The 17,128-nt window shown below is 37.4% G+C and overlaps 1 protein-coding gene across 3 annotated transcripts in view; it reads right to left on the reverse strand.

The window, feature by feature from the left end:
- Window positions 1-1,164: 1,164 nt before the first annotated feature.
- Window positions 1,165-17,128, reverse strand: part of LOC135086062 (uncharacterized) — a 78,118-nt gene continuing 62,154 nt past the window's right edge. For all 3 annotated transcript variants that reach the window (XM_063980831.1, XM_063980829.1, XM_063980830.1), the window contains one exon: window positions 1,165-5,837. In XM_063980831.1, coding sequence (XP_063836901.1) covers window positions 5,645-5,837 — 193 coding nt within the window. In that variant the 3' untranslated portion in view covers window positions 1,165-5,644. The remainder of the gene's footprint in view (window positions 5,838-17,128) is intronic.

A 17,128-nucleotide genomic window follows, 5' to 3' on the forward strand; every position in this document is an offset into this window, starting at 1 on the left:
AGTTCGTTTCGTTGCGTATTCAAAGTGTCATCGAAAAATTTTGTATGAAAAATTAAACAGCGCCCCCTAGGGCGGCTATAATATAGGGGGCGCTGTTTAATTTTTCATACAAAATTTTTCGATGACACTTTGAATACGCAACGAAACGAACTCGAAAGTTTTTCCTACTAGAGGTACTGTACCTTTAGCATGAACAACTTTCGTCTTCGAATCGTTTGCGTATTCGATAAAATTCGATACTCAATCTTCGGATTAAACGATAACGTGACAATTTTGATTCTCAAAATAAGTTTCGTGTAACCACATCTCATACTAAGTTCACTTTACGACATGTTCGCAAGGGCGCTGTTGTAGTTTTCTTACTAAATCTTTTGATGGCGATTCGAGTACGCAACGATTTGAACTCGAAAGTTTTTCGTGCTAGCTGTACTGAAAATGCGAGTTGAACTCGATTGACTTGTTAAATGTACTTACGCCCGTCGTATTCATTCACAAACATTAATATGAGGTCTCACAGTGCGCGTGGACGCACAGGGTCACACACGAACCAATCACACAGCTCTATTCAACGCTGTGCGTTCGATTTGCAGCTTCACTTAAGCAAGCATCGTTTGTGAATACGGGCGTTAGTGTTTTTTCTACTTTATACATTTTAAAGTTTTGTATAGACAGAAAGTAAAGCCATTTTGAATGTTGATAGCGTGATCATGCAGATCTGAACTATCAAACATTCGTATTTTTTTAAAAAATCGATGGGCTATCATCATCATCAGTACCTCTAGCATGAACAACTTCCGTCTTCGAATCGTTTGCGTATTCGACAAAACTCGATACTCAACCTTCGAATTAAACGATGTATTGTGTTAATTTTGATTCTCAAAATAAGTTTCGTGCGACCATTTCTCATACTAAGTTCACTTTACGACACGTTCACAAGGGCGCAGTTGTAGTTTTCGTACTAAATCTTTTGATGGCGATTCGAATACGCAAACGATTCGAACTCGAAAGTTTTTCGTGCTAGCCGTACAGATCATTATTTTAATCCCCACTGTAGGAGCACCCTCTACAAATTTTAGTTTTCACTACCGACTCTAGCTAACGGTCGGAGAGTTTTAAAAAGTAAATATAAATTATTTTCCAGATATTGAAATTAAACTCAACACATTATTTACAAGATATTTATTTCGCTATTAATATTCAAAACAAAAATAAAAGTTCTCTATAATATTAAAACATCTCTATCCCGTACAGAGGCTAACATGCTGGAGTATTTACATATTTCATATTGAAAAGAATTCTGCGTAGTTTTGGTGGATGTTAAAACACTGCTAAGAGCAGCATGGGAGTAAAAAAGCATGCTTTAATTGCTTGCACTACACCCCGATAGATGTCGCTAAACCCAATCTTGGGCACAAAAGAGAAAAGTTTATGGGGCCCGCATAGTCTGAGGGCCCGCAGCAAACTCCTTTTAGTTAGAACAATGCTGTATTCAGCAATTCAGGAAATAGAACAAGATTTGATCATTATAATGACAAAGTTATTTTATTATGCTCTACGTTTATAGGTTTTACACTTTGCAACGGGGTGGTTTTGTGTAGAATTATTGTATTATTTATTCATCATCGATAGTAAAAATGACATATCTCACTCACCACATATAAATAGGTGGTCTTATCCAATTTTGAAAGTGGTGCAATGAATATCCGTCGCAAAATGTAAAATTTACGTCACTAATCGTAAAATATTGACAATATAATCATAAAAGTTACCAAGAGTTTAGGTATCACATAACACAACCAGATTTTTACACTTAACGTCTTGACCATTATTCTATAAGACGATTATTTTATTAAAACTTCATTTCATTTCAATAAAATGATTGACTACTTCCCATTTACTTAGACAGCTAATTTATATTTGAGCTCATCAGTTGGCGCCACTGGCAAGTGATAAGACCGTACTCGATAGCGGCGCCAACTGGGCGCAATTATGGAAATGCTGTATTAATTTATTGAGCCAGAGCAATGGTTTTCAATAAGTGGTGAATAAATAACTGATCATTTTTTTCTTTTTAATTCGTAAGCTCTAAGGTACAGGTAGAAACCTGGCCTAGACATATATACCCGTACCTATTCACAAACATTACTATTAGGGTCTTAAGGACGCACAGGGTGACACACGAACCAATCACAGAGTTCTATTCAACGCTATGCGTTCGATTTGCTGCTTCACTTAAGCAAGCATCGATTGTGAATACGGGCGTTAGCTGTGAAGTGTGGGTTTGTTAAAAATATTTTACAACAATACCTTGTTGTCGGTATAGGTTCTAGATCGCTAGGTTTATAATACGGTGGTTCTAAGTACTTCCAACCGAGTCACTTCTACATTCAGAGACCCTAATAAATTCATGAAATGTTATTATTACATTTAGAATTAACCGATTGACATTTTGTAGACTATCTCCTACAAATATTTGTGTTATTTATAGGTATCTTAATAATATCAAATTATCAAATAATTATAAAGAAAGTAGCACACTTTTCAAACCGGAAAGGGAGCGTAACCCGTATCAACTCATGGCGGTTCTTTGTATGGCGCGCGAAAGGCAACGACGGCTCGCGAAAGGCGATACGGTGTTGATCACTTTCCGAGTTGATAAGTCTGCTATGACCTTAGCATTATATTTTTCAAGACGATTTGATATGTCACCTAATAATTGGTGAACAAATTGAAAACATTTGTAGTAAATTAGCTTCACATGAATATTTATTATCCTAAAACACGTAGACATCACAAAGTTATACTATACACAAATATTGTCAAAGAGGAACTTCAATTTATTGCATAAACGTACACAATATTGTTTCACATGGACTATTCAGATATTTTTACAGACACGACAATTTTACGTGCGTAGTGCGCCATTGTTAGGCCAGTTGGTTTCATCAACCAGACAGAGAATTACATAAATAGCCTCTTTTAAGGGTTAAAACCGTTTGTATGCACATATTACCTTTATCTAAGCATAGAACAGCGAAAAATCCGAAATACGACTTACTGCCTTCATCCATTCATTTTTCCGTTAGCAGATTGACTGTTACTTTGCTTCGTTCAACTTTTTGTAACCGCTGTCAATTCAAAGTGTCGATATTAATCTGAATAATCCATGGCAAATACACAACTATTCTATTAATACTTATCCTAATTAAGTTTTAATGATCTTAATTTAATAACATTTACTTAAACTAATAAATATTTGATAAACAAATGTTAAGAAAATAAATTATAGGTAACTTTGTTGTCGAAATGCTTTGAGCGCGTCCATTAGTGCACAGAGAAAAACACAAAAACACTTAATTATAATTTTATTTTATTTTCTGCAGTGTTAAAATTTTATGAAGGCCGTTGAATTCGCGCTCTCCAGTTGGCGCCAATTAGTCACGCCAGAGGCGCCAAGTGGTAAGCACAGCCATGTGTATTTTTTTTAACAATTGCCACTACTTAGTACCACTACTCCCCGCTAGATGGAGTTAAATACTAGTTTATCGTATGTCGGTTAACTGCTAATGCTACAGAGAACGCAATTCTCTAAATAAATATAGCACTGACATTACTATTACACCTATTCAATGATTATTTCATTTCTACGAGTATATACAAAAGGCAAAGTTATTGCTTTAGTTTAAAATGGCTAGTTTTACAAAATTTTACATCTATAAATTACATCATACGTGACAAGGGGTTCCGGTTCCTAATTTTGTGACGCCTTAATTTCAAAATCTAAGGCTGAGTTATACCACCAAACTTTGACCGTAACTTTAACGATAACCGGTGATTTTTGTATGGAGTTTGACAGATTTTTGACGTTTGTTACAGTCAAAGTAAGATGGTGCAACCCACCCTAAGCAATTTTTGCAAGTTAGGTTTTGCGAAAGTTGGATTTTCCAAAGTTAGGTTTTCGCGAGTTAGGTTTTCACAAGTTAGGTTTTCGTGAGTTAGGTTTTCGCGAGTTAGGTTTTCACAAGTTAGGTTTTCCAAGTTAGGTTTTCGTGAGTTAGGTTTTTGGCAAGTTAGGTTTTCCAAATTATGTTTTCGCAAGTTAGGTTTTCGCGAGTTAGTTTTTCGCGAGTTAGGTTTTCGTAAGTTAGGTTTTCACAAGTTAGGTTTTCGCAAGTTAGGTTTTCACAAGGTAGGTTTTCGCAAGTTAGGTTTTCGCGAATTAGGTTTTCGCAAGTGAGGTTTTCGCAAGTTAAGTTTTCGCGAATTAGGTTTTCACAAGTTAGGTTTTCGCAAGTTAAGTTTTCGCGAATTAGGTTTTCGTAGGTTCGGTTTTCACAAGTTAGGTTTTCGCAAGTTAGGTTTTCGCAAGTTAAGTTTTCGCGAATTAGGTTTTCGTAAGTTAGGTTTTCGCGAATTAGGTTTTCGTAAGTTAGGTTTTCACAAGTTAGGTTTTCCAAGTTAGCTTTTCGCAAGTTAGGTTTTCGAAGGATAGATTGTAGTACCTACCTAAACTAAGTTTTCGCGAGGTACCTTTTCGCGAGTTAGGTTTAAATCCTACCCAAGTAGGGTTTTTTAAAGACAGGTGTTTGAAAGTACTTAGATTTTTCCTAGGATAGTTTTTGGAAAGGCCTAGTTTCTTGTGTCAGCTTCTTGAATGTTAGGTTCAGTTATGTTTTTCTTAATAATAAGGTTTAGGAACCTAGAATTTTAAGGGATAGACTTAGGAAGTTTGGTTTTCGAATTTATAATCATTTATTTCGTATGACGTAATTTATAGATGATCTTTCTTCATGATAGGTACTATCTCAAACAGCCGCTAGTTTTCTAATTCAATGATGCTTGATGACGGTTCATAGTTTTAAAAATTACTCTACTACTTACTTACTAATTTTTAAATTACACAATACTTACATTAGTATTTTGGCAAGATGGAGTTGAAACTTCACAAATTACTTATTATTTGCAATTTGAGGAAGTCATAGTAACTGCATATCGAGTAACTTAAGTTTCGTATAGCCGTCGATTTGATCTTAATAAATACTTAACCCGGTCGAGTTAACCTAGCAGCCGTGACGTCACATCGCCGCACTGGTACGGACGGGGCGAACGCGGGGAGGTGTGCGGGTGAGTGCGAGGGAGTCGCATTCAGCGAAGTGCGCAGTTAGCTCGATCGGGTTATACGTGTCCCATTTTGGTTTTTACTTGAGATTTGGTATCTGCTAAAAGTTACTAGTGCCACTTCATTATAACTAGTTAGTTTTATTCCTCAGATCTAAATGTTGACACAAGTAATCTTCAAAAATGTTTGAGGATTGAATCTCACATAGAGATTTTTTTATTTCGGAGCTAAGATATTTTTTTTGCGGTTTTGAAAGAAAGAAAACAAGACACTGGCCATGTGCAAACCGCGCGAAAGAAAATTTGACAGTTCGCGAAAGCTAAGATAAAAATACTTGACTGTTTGTTTCGCAAACCCTTCGCTCCGACGATTTTTTGACAGGAGGGCGCTACTGGCGCCGCCGCCGCCCCGCTGCCCGCTAAGTTCGAGGCTGAGGCCGAAGGCTTGCAGAAGTGTCCCCGTGGCAAAGTCATCTTCCCTCAGAGTACCTGCCAATTTATTGGTATTACCATCTAAATAAAAAGCCTAATACGGCAAGTTGTCCCTCAAGAAGGCTTGCTTATGGTACCCCCGGCTGAGGCACCGGCCCCACCAGGATCGCTTGGTGCAGATCTTCACTGGTTTCAGCACGAAGCACTTGGTCTGGACTACGTTGAAGAACAGCTTGCCCACCATGTTGGAGACTGAGGTGTCTGCCAGCTTGAGACACGCGCGGAACCTGGAAAAATGGAAAAGGTTGTGAAACTTGGTGGTTTGTACAACATTTAAGCCCGTTTTACACCGTTAAAGAACTATGGGATCATTCCCACCTCTCGTTCCCACCGCTGCAACTCCTGTGTAGCCAGGATCTACAGCTTGATCGCCAATAAAACCCAACCAGTGAAGGTTGTCCCGGGGCGGGGGAAAGTTAAACTGTCATTGGACCCGCAACGAAATTAAGTAATCAGAAGAACATAGGAGTTAGAAGTTAGGGTTCGACTTTCAGTGCAAAGAGAAAGGAAGGTCATTGTGTAAAATAGAGTGCTTTTCCACCTCTTTTTGCCCTCTTTGTCATTTTCTCTCGACTCTTTGTTGGTGGAAACAGATGATAATGCAAATGCAATCAAAATAAAATGTCCCGTTATCTCTACCTAGAGTCAGATTAACCTTCTTCCCAAATATTAAAATGTTACGATGCTGACACAGAATCTGCGTGCGCGTCTTCATATTAAAAGCTGTCATAATGTCACACCATAAAACTTGAAATAGGAAGTGAGTTATTCGATTATAGAAGGACATTTACGACACATTGTCCTATAAAATTTGCATTATTAAACGGTCTGAGGCAAATAAAAACACTGTTGCATCTAGACGTCAGTATCGTATGTAAGTAATAAGCCGGTTTTCTATAATTTTAGATTAATTTAACCAAAAACAAACATTACATTTCTTTAGGCTGAGTTGCACCATCTTACTTTGACTTTGACCAACGTCAAAAATCTGTCAATCTCCATACAAAAGTCACCGTTTAATGTTATTGTTATATACTGTCAAACTCAGACTTAGGTATAATATTGGGTGCAGTTTTGCTAAACAAACGTCTAATAAATAGCTATCTAAATTAAATAAGTAGCGTAGTGGCACCAATGATCGACACTTTAAGGAGATATTGGGCTTCTTATTAAGATTAAAGGTCATTTAGTCATCTTTAAACCAAAAGTAACGATTGAGCATGATAAGGTATATTCTTGAGATAAGAATAGGATGAATTATTTTTATTAACTATACACGAACTAGAAAAAAATCCCAAAAAATGAAAAAGCATATAAATCTCCAATCATCGACACCGAATCTCCAGTAGTCAACACCCAGTCATCGACAGCTGCCACTTACCGACACCCAGTTATCGACGATCTCCTTTTTTGGCAAGTACTCGACCAGGTTTAGGACGGAAGCTCTGCCAGTCCTGGCTGGTGTACTGCCGGTCGACTTAGAGGTACAGAAGCGTGCGGCTATGTACTTCGCATCAAGGGAAAATATACCTAACCTCCGATTTCTTAAATAGCCGCGATCGTTCTAAAATAAGCCGATTATTTGATTCTCGAGAAGTCGTTGAAGAGGAATTACCTACTTAATGAATGGCAAAAAAGATGGAATACGTCAGTCAAAGGGCGTCACTTATATAATTTCTTCCCGAATGTACGCGAACGTCTAACTAGGCGATGGTTAGAAATCGACCATTGCTCGTCGCAGTTCCTCACGGGGCATGGCAACTTTAAACATAAACTTCACTAATTCAAACTAGTTCCGTCTCCTTTTTGCGAGTGTTCCACTAATGATGTCAGTCATGAGCAGTCTGCCCATCATATTATCTTGTGGGAGTGTGATCTTTGGAAACATGAACGTAATTTAATGCTTAATTCAATACAACATACTTACCTACATCTGTTTCCGCAATTTATTACACCGATCTTGTCGCGACAAGGAAAAATTTCCGTGCTTTTAAGCGATTTTGTGAAAAATATTATTGGCAGGTAGTTGCTAATTGCTCATAAGATAAGCCCCCTTAATTGATATTTATTTTCCGTGGTGCATAATCTTTTCTTAAAGGTTTTAAACCTTTGTTTGTCACCTGTCATCCGCTTTGCAATGGAGGGAAGTCGAACCTTAATTTCGAACTCTTCCTATGTTCTTCTGAATAATTTTGTTGCGGGTCCAATGACAGTTTAACTTTCCCCCGGGACAAACTTGACCTTCATTGGTTGGGTTTTTGTGACGGTCAAGCCGTAGATCCTGGCTACACAGGAGTTGCAGTGGTGGGAACGAGAGGTGGGAATACTTAGTCCCGATTTTAGTTAAAACTGTGCTCGGCCCCATTATACAGGGTGGAAACGAAAAGTGATCTCACTCGATTATTTCTAAACTATCTATACAAGATATCGAAAAACTGGTTATTGATCCTGAAAGTGCTTCACGAGCTCTTTCAAACGGTATCAGTAATAGGTTACAGAATTAACTGGATCTATCCGAAAATTCAATGTTTTCAGGCTTCATACTAAATGTATGCAAGCCACACAATATTAGAAGTGTTAATTTTTTTTTATTCAATAATAAACACTTAAATTGAACTCCAAATTGCATTCTTATTTAGAAAACATTGGTTTTAGGCTTTACTTACTATAATATTATCAAGACATGAGTGCCATGACTGGCAGTACTAAATGTATGGAAGCTGGTAACATTGAATTTTCGGATAGATCAAGTTTATTTTGTAACCTATTATTGGTACCGTTGGATAGAGCTCGTGAAGCACTTTCAGGATCAGTAACCAGTTTTTGGATATCTTGAATAGTTTTTAATATTATGTGGTTTTACTAAATGTATGGAAGCCGGAAACATTGAATTTTCGGATAGATCCAGTTTATTTGGTAACCTATTATTGGTACCGTTAGATAGAGCTCGTAAAACACTTTCAGGATCAGTAATCAGTTTTTGGATATCTTGTATAATTAAGAAATAATGGAGTGAGATCACTTATCGTTTCCACCCTGTATAATATAGTGTAACCCATTGTTGTTTTTCCCGAAATTTTATCATGGAGCGTAATCCTACCTAGGTACTCCGAAACGTTTAGCAGCAACTGCAATCTTTTCGCAATTTTAACAGCTTCTACAGTTTTTTCTAACTGCTCGGGAGAATAATTTTTTCTCGAACCAATCATCGACATATATTATTCCCCAATAATCGACACTTGTCGATTACTGGTAGCTCGACTATGAATAGTTTACTTCAAATATCTACTAAATGCGCAAAGTCATAAGAACTATATTCGGTTGTCAAATGAAAAATGTTCCAAAAAATTACTATCGACACGTGTCGATTATTGGAAAAGTCAGTTTGTGAAAACCAGTGATCGACACCAACATTTTACTAATATCAAAATAACATTTTAAATTCGTTATAACAAAAATGGATTCTATAGTTCTTAAAGTAACCCGTGAAAAAGATAAAATTCAAATAAGTTACAATACAGTAGTGTAATTAACAAAAAATGTACTCGCTTCCTTAGGGATTTTACTAAGAAATGTTGTTATTTTCACCGGTACTCCAGCCGCAATCAGTTGTTATACTGCCATTATCAAAATAAATTGGCGGATTTTGCTTAAATGTCAATGGGAGGCAGTCAAAAGTGTGCTTTCTATGGTACAGTGTTGACATAATAAGAAATCGATTTTATACTCTTATTTTATTGAATCAAAAAATAAAGTGTCGGTCATTGGTTCTTGTCGGTCATTGGTGCCACTACGTTACCCTTATTAGCTATTTACTGCCTTCTGATCTTACTAAAAGCCTAAAAATAGAGTTCTTCTAATTTGAGAATTTACTGATGGTTTTCTCTCCCTATTCTTTACTTATAAGTAAGTATAAGTAATAATAAGAGTATAAGTAAGATTTCTTTACGACAACGCAAAAGTTTTTTCACTTTTAAAGAGTTCTAGTTTTGGAATCATTAAATATGCAATTTTTTCGATTGGTCATACCCAAAAATTATGTGATATTAAATCCGCTATTTTGCACGCCAAAGCATAGGCAAATAAATCCAATAAAATCAGAGGCATCGTAACTTCTCTGGACATTATCGTTTGATGGCACACTAATATTAAGTGCGAACTCTTCACAATCGTTCATATTTCTGGTTTAGATTCAGGCTGGCCGGTTTATGACGGCGCCGTGTGTCATCGCTTCCCGCCTTTTTATTGCGTTGCAGTTTAGTATGGCGGCTATTTTACGTTTGAATCTTGAGATGATTTTCCTGTGATGCGGATTTAGGCACGCGTGCGAATCCGAGCCGCGTGCGTGTAAAATCACGCTGGTTGCACGCAGGACAAAGATTTCGCATTGTGTGTCCGCAGTCAAACAGCGTGCGTGTAGCCCGCGTAATGAGAAAAACAAAAATTTAAATGCGGGCCTGCTTGCCGACATTTCAGGAAAAAGGCACTAAAGCACTTGAAATGTTCAAAGAAGAAGAAGGCAAAGTGGACCCATTTATGCAAACGGGAACCAACCCACAGTTTGAGTGAAATTGAGTTAAGTACATAGATGGCGCTCAAATAACGCATTCTATCTTGTAAAAAAATTTGGTTCCTTTACAACGACTAACAACAGAGATACAGCACTGTCACTTGCGGAACCAACCCGCTTTGGCCAACTTTTAAAAAACTATAAAGATCTAAACAGCATGGTACCTAAACACTTAATTAAACGAATTATGCAAACCAGAACCAATGTTGGTTGGTTCCATTTAGCAAAAATAGTTACAATTTTTTTATAAATAAACAGAACCAAAGAGTTTTGTTCTTGTTTGAATAATGCAAATTAGGTTAGTCTTGAAGGAACCATATAGCATAGTTCTTATTCTCGCAAATTTCCGCAGTATTTACACGAAAATAAAAGATCCATGTAGCATAGTTCTTAATAGTGTTAAAATTAAGCTTTATTTAAAAATAAAAAATCCGTTCTTATCGTTACGTTGGTACTTTTAACATAAAATGATTTGAATAATAAATTTATGCATTTTAAAACTCTACTCAAGAAAAAATAAAGAGATGAGACGAGGCAGTATGATCTATGACCTTAGCCTGTTCTTCGAAACGAAATAACGACGTTGACAGATCACGAATGAGACGATTCGTGATGACTCTCGAAAACAGCTTGTAGACATTGCTCAGAAGTGAGATGGGTCTATAATCCTTCAACAAAGTTTCGTCGCCTTTTTTGAAGAAGAGTATCACCACACTTCTGTGCCATGCCGTAGGAGTTTATCCCTCGAGGAGGACGGAATAAAACAGCTTCTGAAGAGCCTTTAGTACCGGCGTTCCTTTCAGAAGCTCAGCCGTGATTCCATCATCAGTCATCACCCTGTGCCTTGCTGTTTTTCAGCTGTTTGAGAGCCATTCTAATCTCGTACAGTCGGGATATCTTCGGTATAGTGTCGGGTCAATCTAGCTCTTGGGTCTTCGGCTAGATTTGTGACGGATGTACGTACAACTTTCGTACGTACCGTATCTTCCATCCGTAGAACTTCTCAACCTCTTCCAATAACTCAGGCCCCAACGAGATGTCTCTGCCATCCTCGGTCTTCACCTTGGTTTGTAGGCTTTGGCCAATAGGCAGATCTCTTGCGAATACTTTAGAGCTCTTGTTATTAAATTGGCGTCGGTCGCGAGTCAAAGACTTGGAGATCTGTCTGTTAAGACGCCGATACTGAGCAGCATCTTCAGAGGACTGCAGAACCAAGTTTCGTCTCTCTTCCATAAGTTTATTGGTGAGGTCAGAGATCTTTTTGGTTCCTTTTTAACGACGGGTTTTAAAGAACTTACACCCAATTATCCACACTACTGGTCGTTTGGACAATTTCTACAAACCTGTCATTGAATTCTTCCACATTTTCGCAGTCTCCTAGGCATTCGAAACGATTTTGCAACTCGAGCTGAAAGCTTTCGGGTTTAAGTTGGAAGGGCGCTGGGCGGAGCGTAGACTTCATCAGTCTTGGGTCTGATATTCAATGTGCCTCTTACCATTCGGTGATCACTTCCTGTTTTGATCGAGTTGATCACAGAGACATCATTGAATATATGCTTCTTCGTCAACAAGATGAAGTAGATCTCATTTTTATAGCGCCATTAGGATGCAGCCATGTCAACTTTGTCTGCTTTGGCTTCCTGAGGAAGGAGTTCATCACAAAGAGGCTCTCCCACTCCACAAAGCCAGCCAGCAGTCGGACACCTGCGTTCCTCTCTCCGTACCCAAATAGCTCCACTTTCAGCTCATTATCGGTTCGTTTACCCAGCTTCGCGTTGAAGTCCCCATCATAACGGTAAAATGGGACCGGGAGTATGTATGGCTCTGAAAAGATCCTCATATGTACATATTCTCCACTTCGTCGTCGGGCTGTTCCGTGGTCGGTGCGTATACCTGTATGACCTTCAGCCAATACAGTTTGGTGATTACGCTACCCTCGCCGAAACACTTTCGATCTGGACCACGTTGTTGACAAGGGACTTGTGGACGATAAACCCGACACCACCCTAGGACTGCTGGTCGCCCTCCCGGAAATAGAGCAGATTTCCAGATTTGAGGATTATGGTGTCCTCCCCCTCTCTTCGGACTTCACGTAATCCTACGATATCCCACTGCAACCTGCTCAGTTCTCCCTCGAGTTCGGCGAGCCTCATGTCAGTCCACAGTGTGCGAGTGTTAAAGATTGGCCAGAGGTCGTCGGAGTTGGTAGTCTGGCATTATCCGGTGATTCTTAGCACCCCCCGGGATAGGGGGGCCGCCGGGGACTAGGGGCCGTGTCTGTTCCCAACCATATAGAGGGGGGGATTTTGCCTTAATAGCCACGCTTGGCAGGCGGGTTGGCGATCGCAGTGTTTTTGTAAGGTTTCGCACGGTCTCGGTTTCCCAAGGTCTCTTACGACACGACTCCTGTTGGCGGTGGGGAAGAGTACCTATTATTATGGCCGTCCCCACACGGCACAAAGAAGTTAATATATAGAAAAATATCAGAAGCAGGGCCGTGATAACCAAAAGTGATATGGACTTACTTTAGCCTACAGGAAAAGCTATATCTGAGGCTAAACTAACAGAATGTTAAAATTATTCTGCATCTTATACCAAAACGACACACACGATTTCCACAAAACCCTGAAAAGAAGCAACATAGAAAACGATATCGACGGTTTTACCGGGCCTATCGATTTTGAGGTAGAAGACGATAATAATAGTGATTTTAGTTTTAAGGGTTCGTGATTCCATCGTATAATTTTCGTATTAAATGAAAGATAATGATTCACTATCTAATAAATGGCATTAAAAACTATATTTTATATAGAATGACTTTAATTTTTAGAAATATCACAACAAGAAATCTTACATCCGTTTTGCAAGAAGGAGCTAAGCAACAAAATATGTTTTTGCAAGAAAGAACCAACCGGTTTTTAACGATTTACTTTATATTTTAACTTTATAAAATTTATAAATCTGATATTCCTAGATAGGCTGCAGTATCCCACATGAGATTAACAAGTAATCATTCATTAATATATTATGTACGCATTTTGCAACATCTGTTTACAAAAGTCTCGTTTTCTCGAAACCACCCTGCTGTGGGTTGGTTCTTGTTTGCATAAATGGGTCCAAGTATTAACTATACTGGTCATCACAAAAATCGGCCCACCAACGTTTTACAGGAAACCTCGTTTCTACTGACACAATCATGCGGTGCCTTAACAATATTGTTTATTATTTGAAAGCCCAATAAATATCCATAAACATAACATAAAGAAAACACATTTAATTTCTTAATAAACGATTAACATATACAATAAATGTGACTTGAAAAAAGACCTAACTTTGGGCTCACCTCTGGGATCAATTAGACCAATTTTTATGGTTATAAAACCAAATAATGATCTCACGTGTCCTCTTTAACAGATGGATAGCGATTAATCCCAACTTAACAGTATTAAAACCATAAAAGTTGGCTCAAGCGTAACTACCTATTTTTTGAAGAAGTGACTCTGGATCCTTCTACAGACACATTTTTGGGGTAAAAACCTTTCCTTTAATGAAATGAACTTTAGAACTAGGCTTTCAAATAGTGCCAACATTTGTGGGAAGTGGGAATGCATACGTTTGAAAGTGCTTGTCGCGGGAGGGTCGATTTTTGTGATGACCAGTGTATTTGGTTTCTACTAGACATGCTTGTTATCCTAAACAAAAAAAAGTAGGATTCGTAGGAAATATCAAAATGAGAGGATACAATTTAGACGCTCTTGTAGCTAGGAAGCGATCTCTTCTAGAAAATCTAAGGACAGAACAGTGCTTACATTAGACTTTGGTGCTTCAAATGTTTTATTTAATAGAGCGTTTACAACTAAATATACAAAAGAAAAATGTAAAATCTAAGTCCCGAATAAAACTAAGCTGAAAGTGAAAAAAAGTTTTTGTATCTTTGTGTGTGTTAATAACGTTTTTTCATTATTATTTTTAAACTAATAACGAATACCTGCCGCAGACAACCTCCTCAAATACCCTCATTGTCTATGCCTGGCTCTGTCCGCGCATTAGGGGAATATATTACAGGATGCACCGCGGCAAGTGGCCTGCGTTCGACAGGTTATGGCAGCGCGCCATTTTTGACGCCATCTTTGTTTTGGTTGTAATGCAATGGCTGATAAAATAGTGAAATAAAATTAGTAATTTCATTTGATTTTTAAAATGTTGTCTTATACGTCAAAAGTCTGTAAACTTCATACAAAAACACCAGTTTTAAGGTTATAGTTACTGTTGCGGTGCAACTCAGCCATAGTACATTTTTCAATGTTTCGCGTACCCCTATTTTTAGCCGATGAGAAAAAAAATCTAAATTCAAAATTGAAATCTGCGTTCTAATCAAACACACTGAAAACCAGCGTCGTGGACTTCCCCACTGTGGGCCACACGGCACAAAATATGCTGAGTGGAGTCCCATTGCGTTTGCGATGAGCATTGCTGTTGCGACAGGATAGCACTGCTCACTTTTTATTTCCTTGTAATATTTATGAGCTATTTCTGTCTTTTTTTTCCGTATACGTTCTCCGTCCTTAACTACATCACATTGCACCACCTAACTTAGACCGGAACTATAACGATAACCGGTGTTTTTTGTATGGAGTTTGACAGATGTTTGACGTTTGTCAAAGTTAAAGTAAGATGGTGCAACCCAGCTTAAGTTCATCGTAATAAATGTTTCTTTCTTTCTTTCTTTCAAAAAAACAAAAGAAATAATATTTTTTCGGCAATCGTACCCCTACTCTGCCCCCCACAGCCGGGCCTAATGTCATATTATTATCATTAATACACATTAGTTCTGGTGCAGTCAATAGACTGTCACCCCTCAGAACTATCGTCACGTTCTCTGCTACGAGATGAGAAAAAAAGAAAAATAAATATAGATACTGTAGGTACTAGTGGGCTGAGTGTGAGTTTACATAAAACGGTTTAAAAATGTGTGAACATTTTAGTTTTTGAACATTTCCCGCCAGGGGCGCTGTACAATCCGTCATACATTTAATGTCATTTTTTGACGCGCTCACTAGTGAGCGTGTTTAATGAAAACTAGGCTCTCAGTCAGCGTCAAATAGGTATTGTGCTATTTTGGGTAATTATTTGACTCTGACTACTATACAGGGTGTTAGGTAAATGGGTATATGAGCCGACACTAGCCCATGTTAACATGGTCATATAAATGGTATGGTGAAGTCAGAAATGGCAATGCCAGATTTTGTATGGAAGGTGGCGTCTTTTTTTTTTCGCGCGGCCATCGACCAAACTTTGTTTTTTGATTTACAAAATAGTGTAATAAACCAAACTTACTATGACATAAAATGAAGAATCAATTTTCTGACTCCACCATACCATTTATATGACCATGTTAACATACCTACCCATTTACCTAACACCCTGTATAACTATACCATTTAAAAAAGACATGTAATTTATTTTGAAAATAATTGACGTAACATCATTACATACATTATCCAATCTATCTACATATCCGTCATGTATACAATAGTGTTTTGTATTATTTTGCACAGTACAACAAGTATTTCAAATCATAGCATAATATCATTATTATTATGTCTTTTGAAACAGAGACAAATAATGCGTATATTAAATGCTTTGTCAAAGCGTAACTAATCATGCATAAAATATTTACAACGAAGTAAAATAAAATTTAAATAAAAAGTTACAATGCGTAAAATTATTTGTAATAGAGCCATAGGGGTTAAAGTATGAAATTGCCGATTTTCTCTTCATTTTTATTTTATTATGTTTATTACTAAAAATAAGACCGTAAATTCGATCAATTTTACATAAAACTTATTTCATAATTTCCCACGCTCGACTCTGAGCAAGTACCTGCATAAATTCTTTAGGTTTATTACTAGAAGTAAGGAATATATTTATATAAAAAGCATATTTTTCATAATCATAAAATCTACTAATAATAGACTAACTTCGTATAGCTTACCCATCGACGTAATATTAAATAGCGTAGTTTCCCGCGGTCTTAAACCATTTTTAAGTTGGTTTTTGAATCCTACGTAATTCAAAATTTATAATAACTTTACAGCGTTTCCCGCGCATTCTCAATAAAATTATTGTACTAAAGATTTATAATTGTAGTACCTATTGAAATTTATTCACGTGCAAATTGCTTTAATAATAGATGTTTACAAAACTATGGTAGAATTTTAAGACAAAAAATTTACATAAACCTTTGCCTATTTTTAATTATTTAGGTACCTAGTACTTAGGTACAATATTCTGACAAAATAGTGACTGAATCTATGGGACTCGTTTTGACAGTTTTAAAAAGTACGTCAATTGATTGATGGTGTCAAATTAATGCCGTATCCGTATTAAAGGTTACATTATAGGTAGATTTATTTCATTGTAACGAATAGTGGTTGACTTTGCCTCGAGGGCTTCTTGGCGGAATATTCATTTCTGTGACAATAAACCCGCCATTCTTCTGACGTTCACATAAAATTTTCCTAAAACCTTAAACAAAATGGCCATCGTTCCAGCACATTGTATTAATTACGTACAAAATGGCGTAGTTTTGCGCGGGAAAGCCCGTTTGATCGCGGATTACTGGCAGCTGACAAAGCTTTAACTTATATCGCACTTAACGAACCCTTACCTACTGGTTTTGCTCTTTGTATGCACTCAACTAGGCACAGAGTAGCCACGATTGTAGAGAGTGCGGCGAGACGCGAGAGAAATGTTTTTTTTCCATTGAATCCTAAAATGTTGAATGTTGCCTCTGGTAGCAGTTGACCGTCCTAGTGCAACTTGTTAGAGAAGCAGTTTCAGAGCAACATAACTTACAGGAGTTATTTCGATGTTTTTTTTCGGGATTACCAAGGAAACTTTCAGAGTTTGCAAATTCAAGTTTTTGCAAACTCAACTTTTATGGAA

This window comes from Ostrinia nubilalis, chromosome 30 (genome assembly GCF_963855985.1).
Source record: "Ostrinia nubilalis chromosome 30, ilOstNubi1.1, whole genome shotgun sequence".
Lineage (NCBI taxonomy): Eukaryota > Metazoa > Arthropoda > Insecta > Lepidoptera > Crambidae > Ostrinia > Ostrinia nubilalis.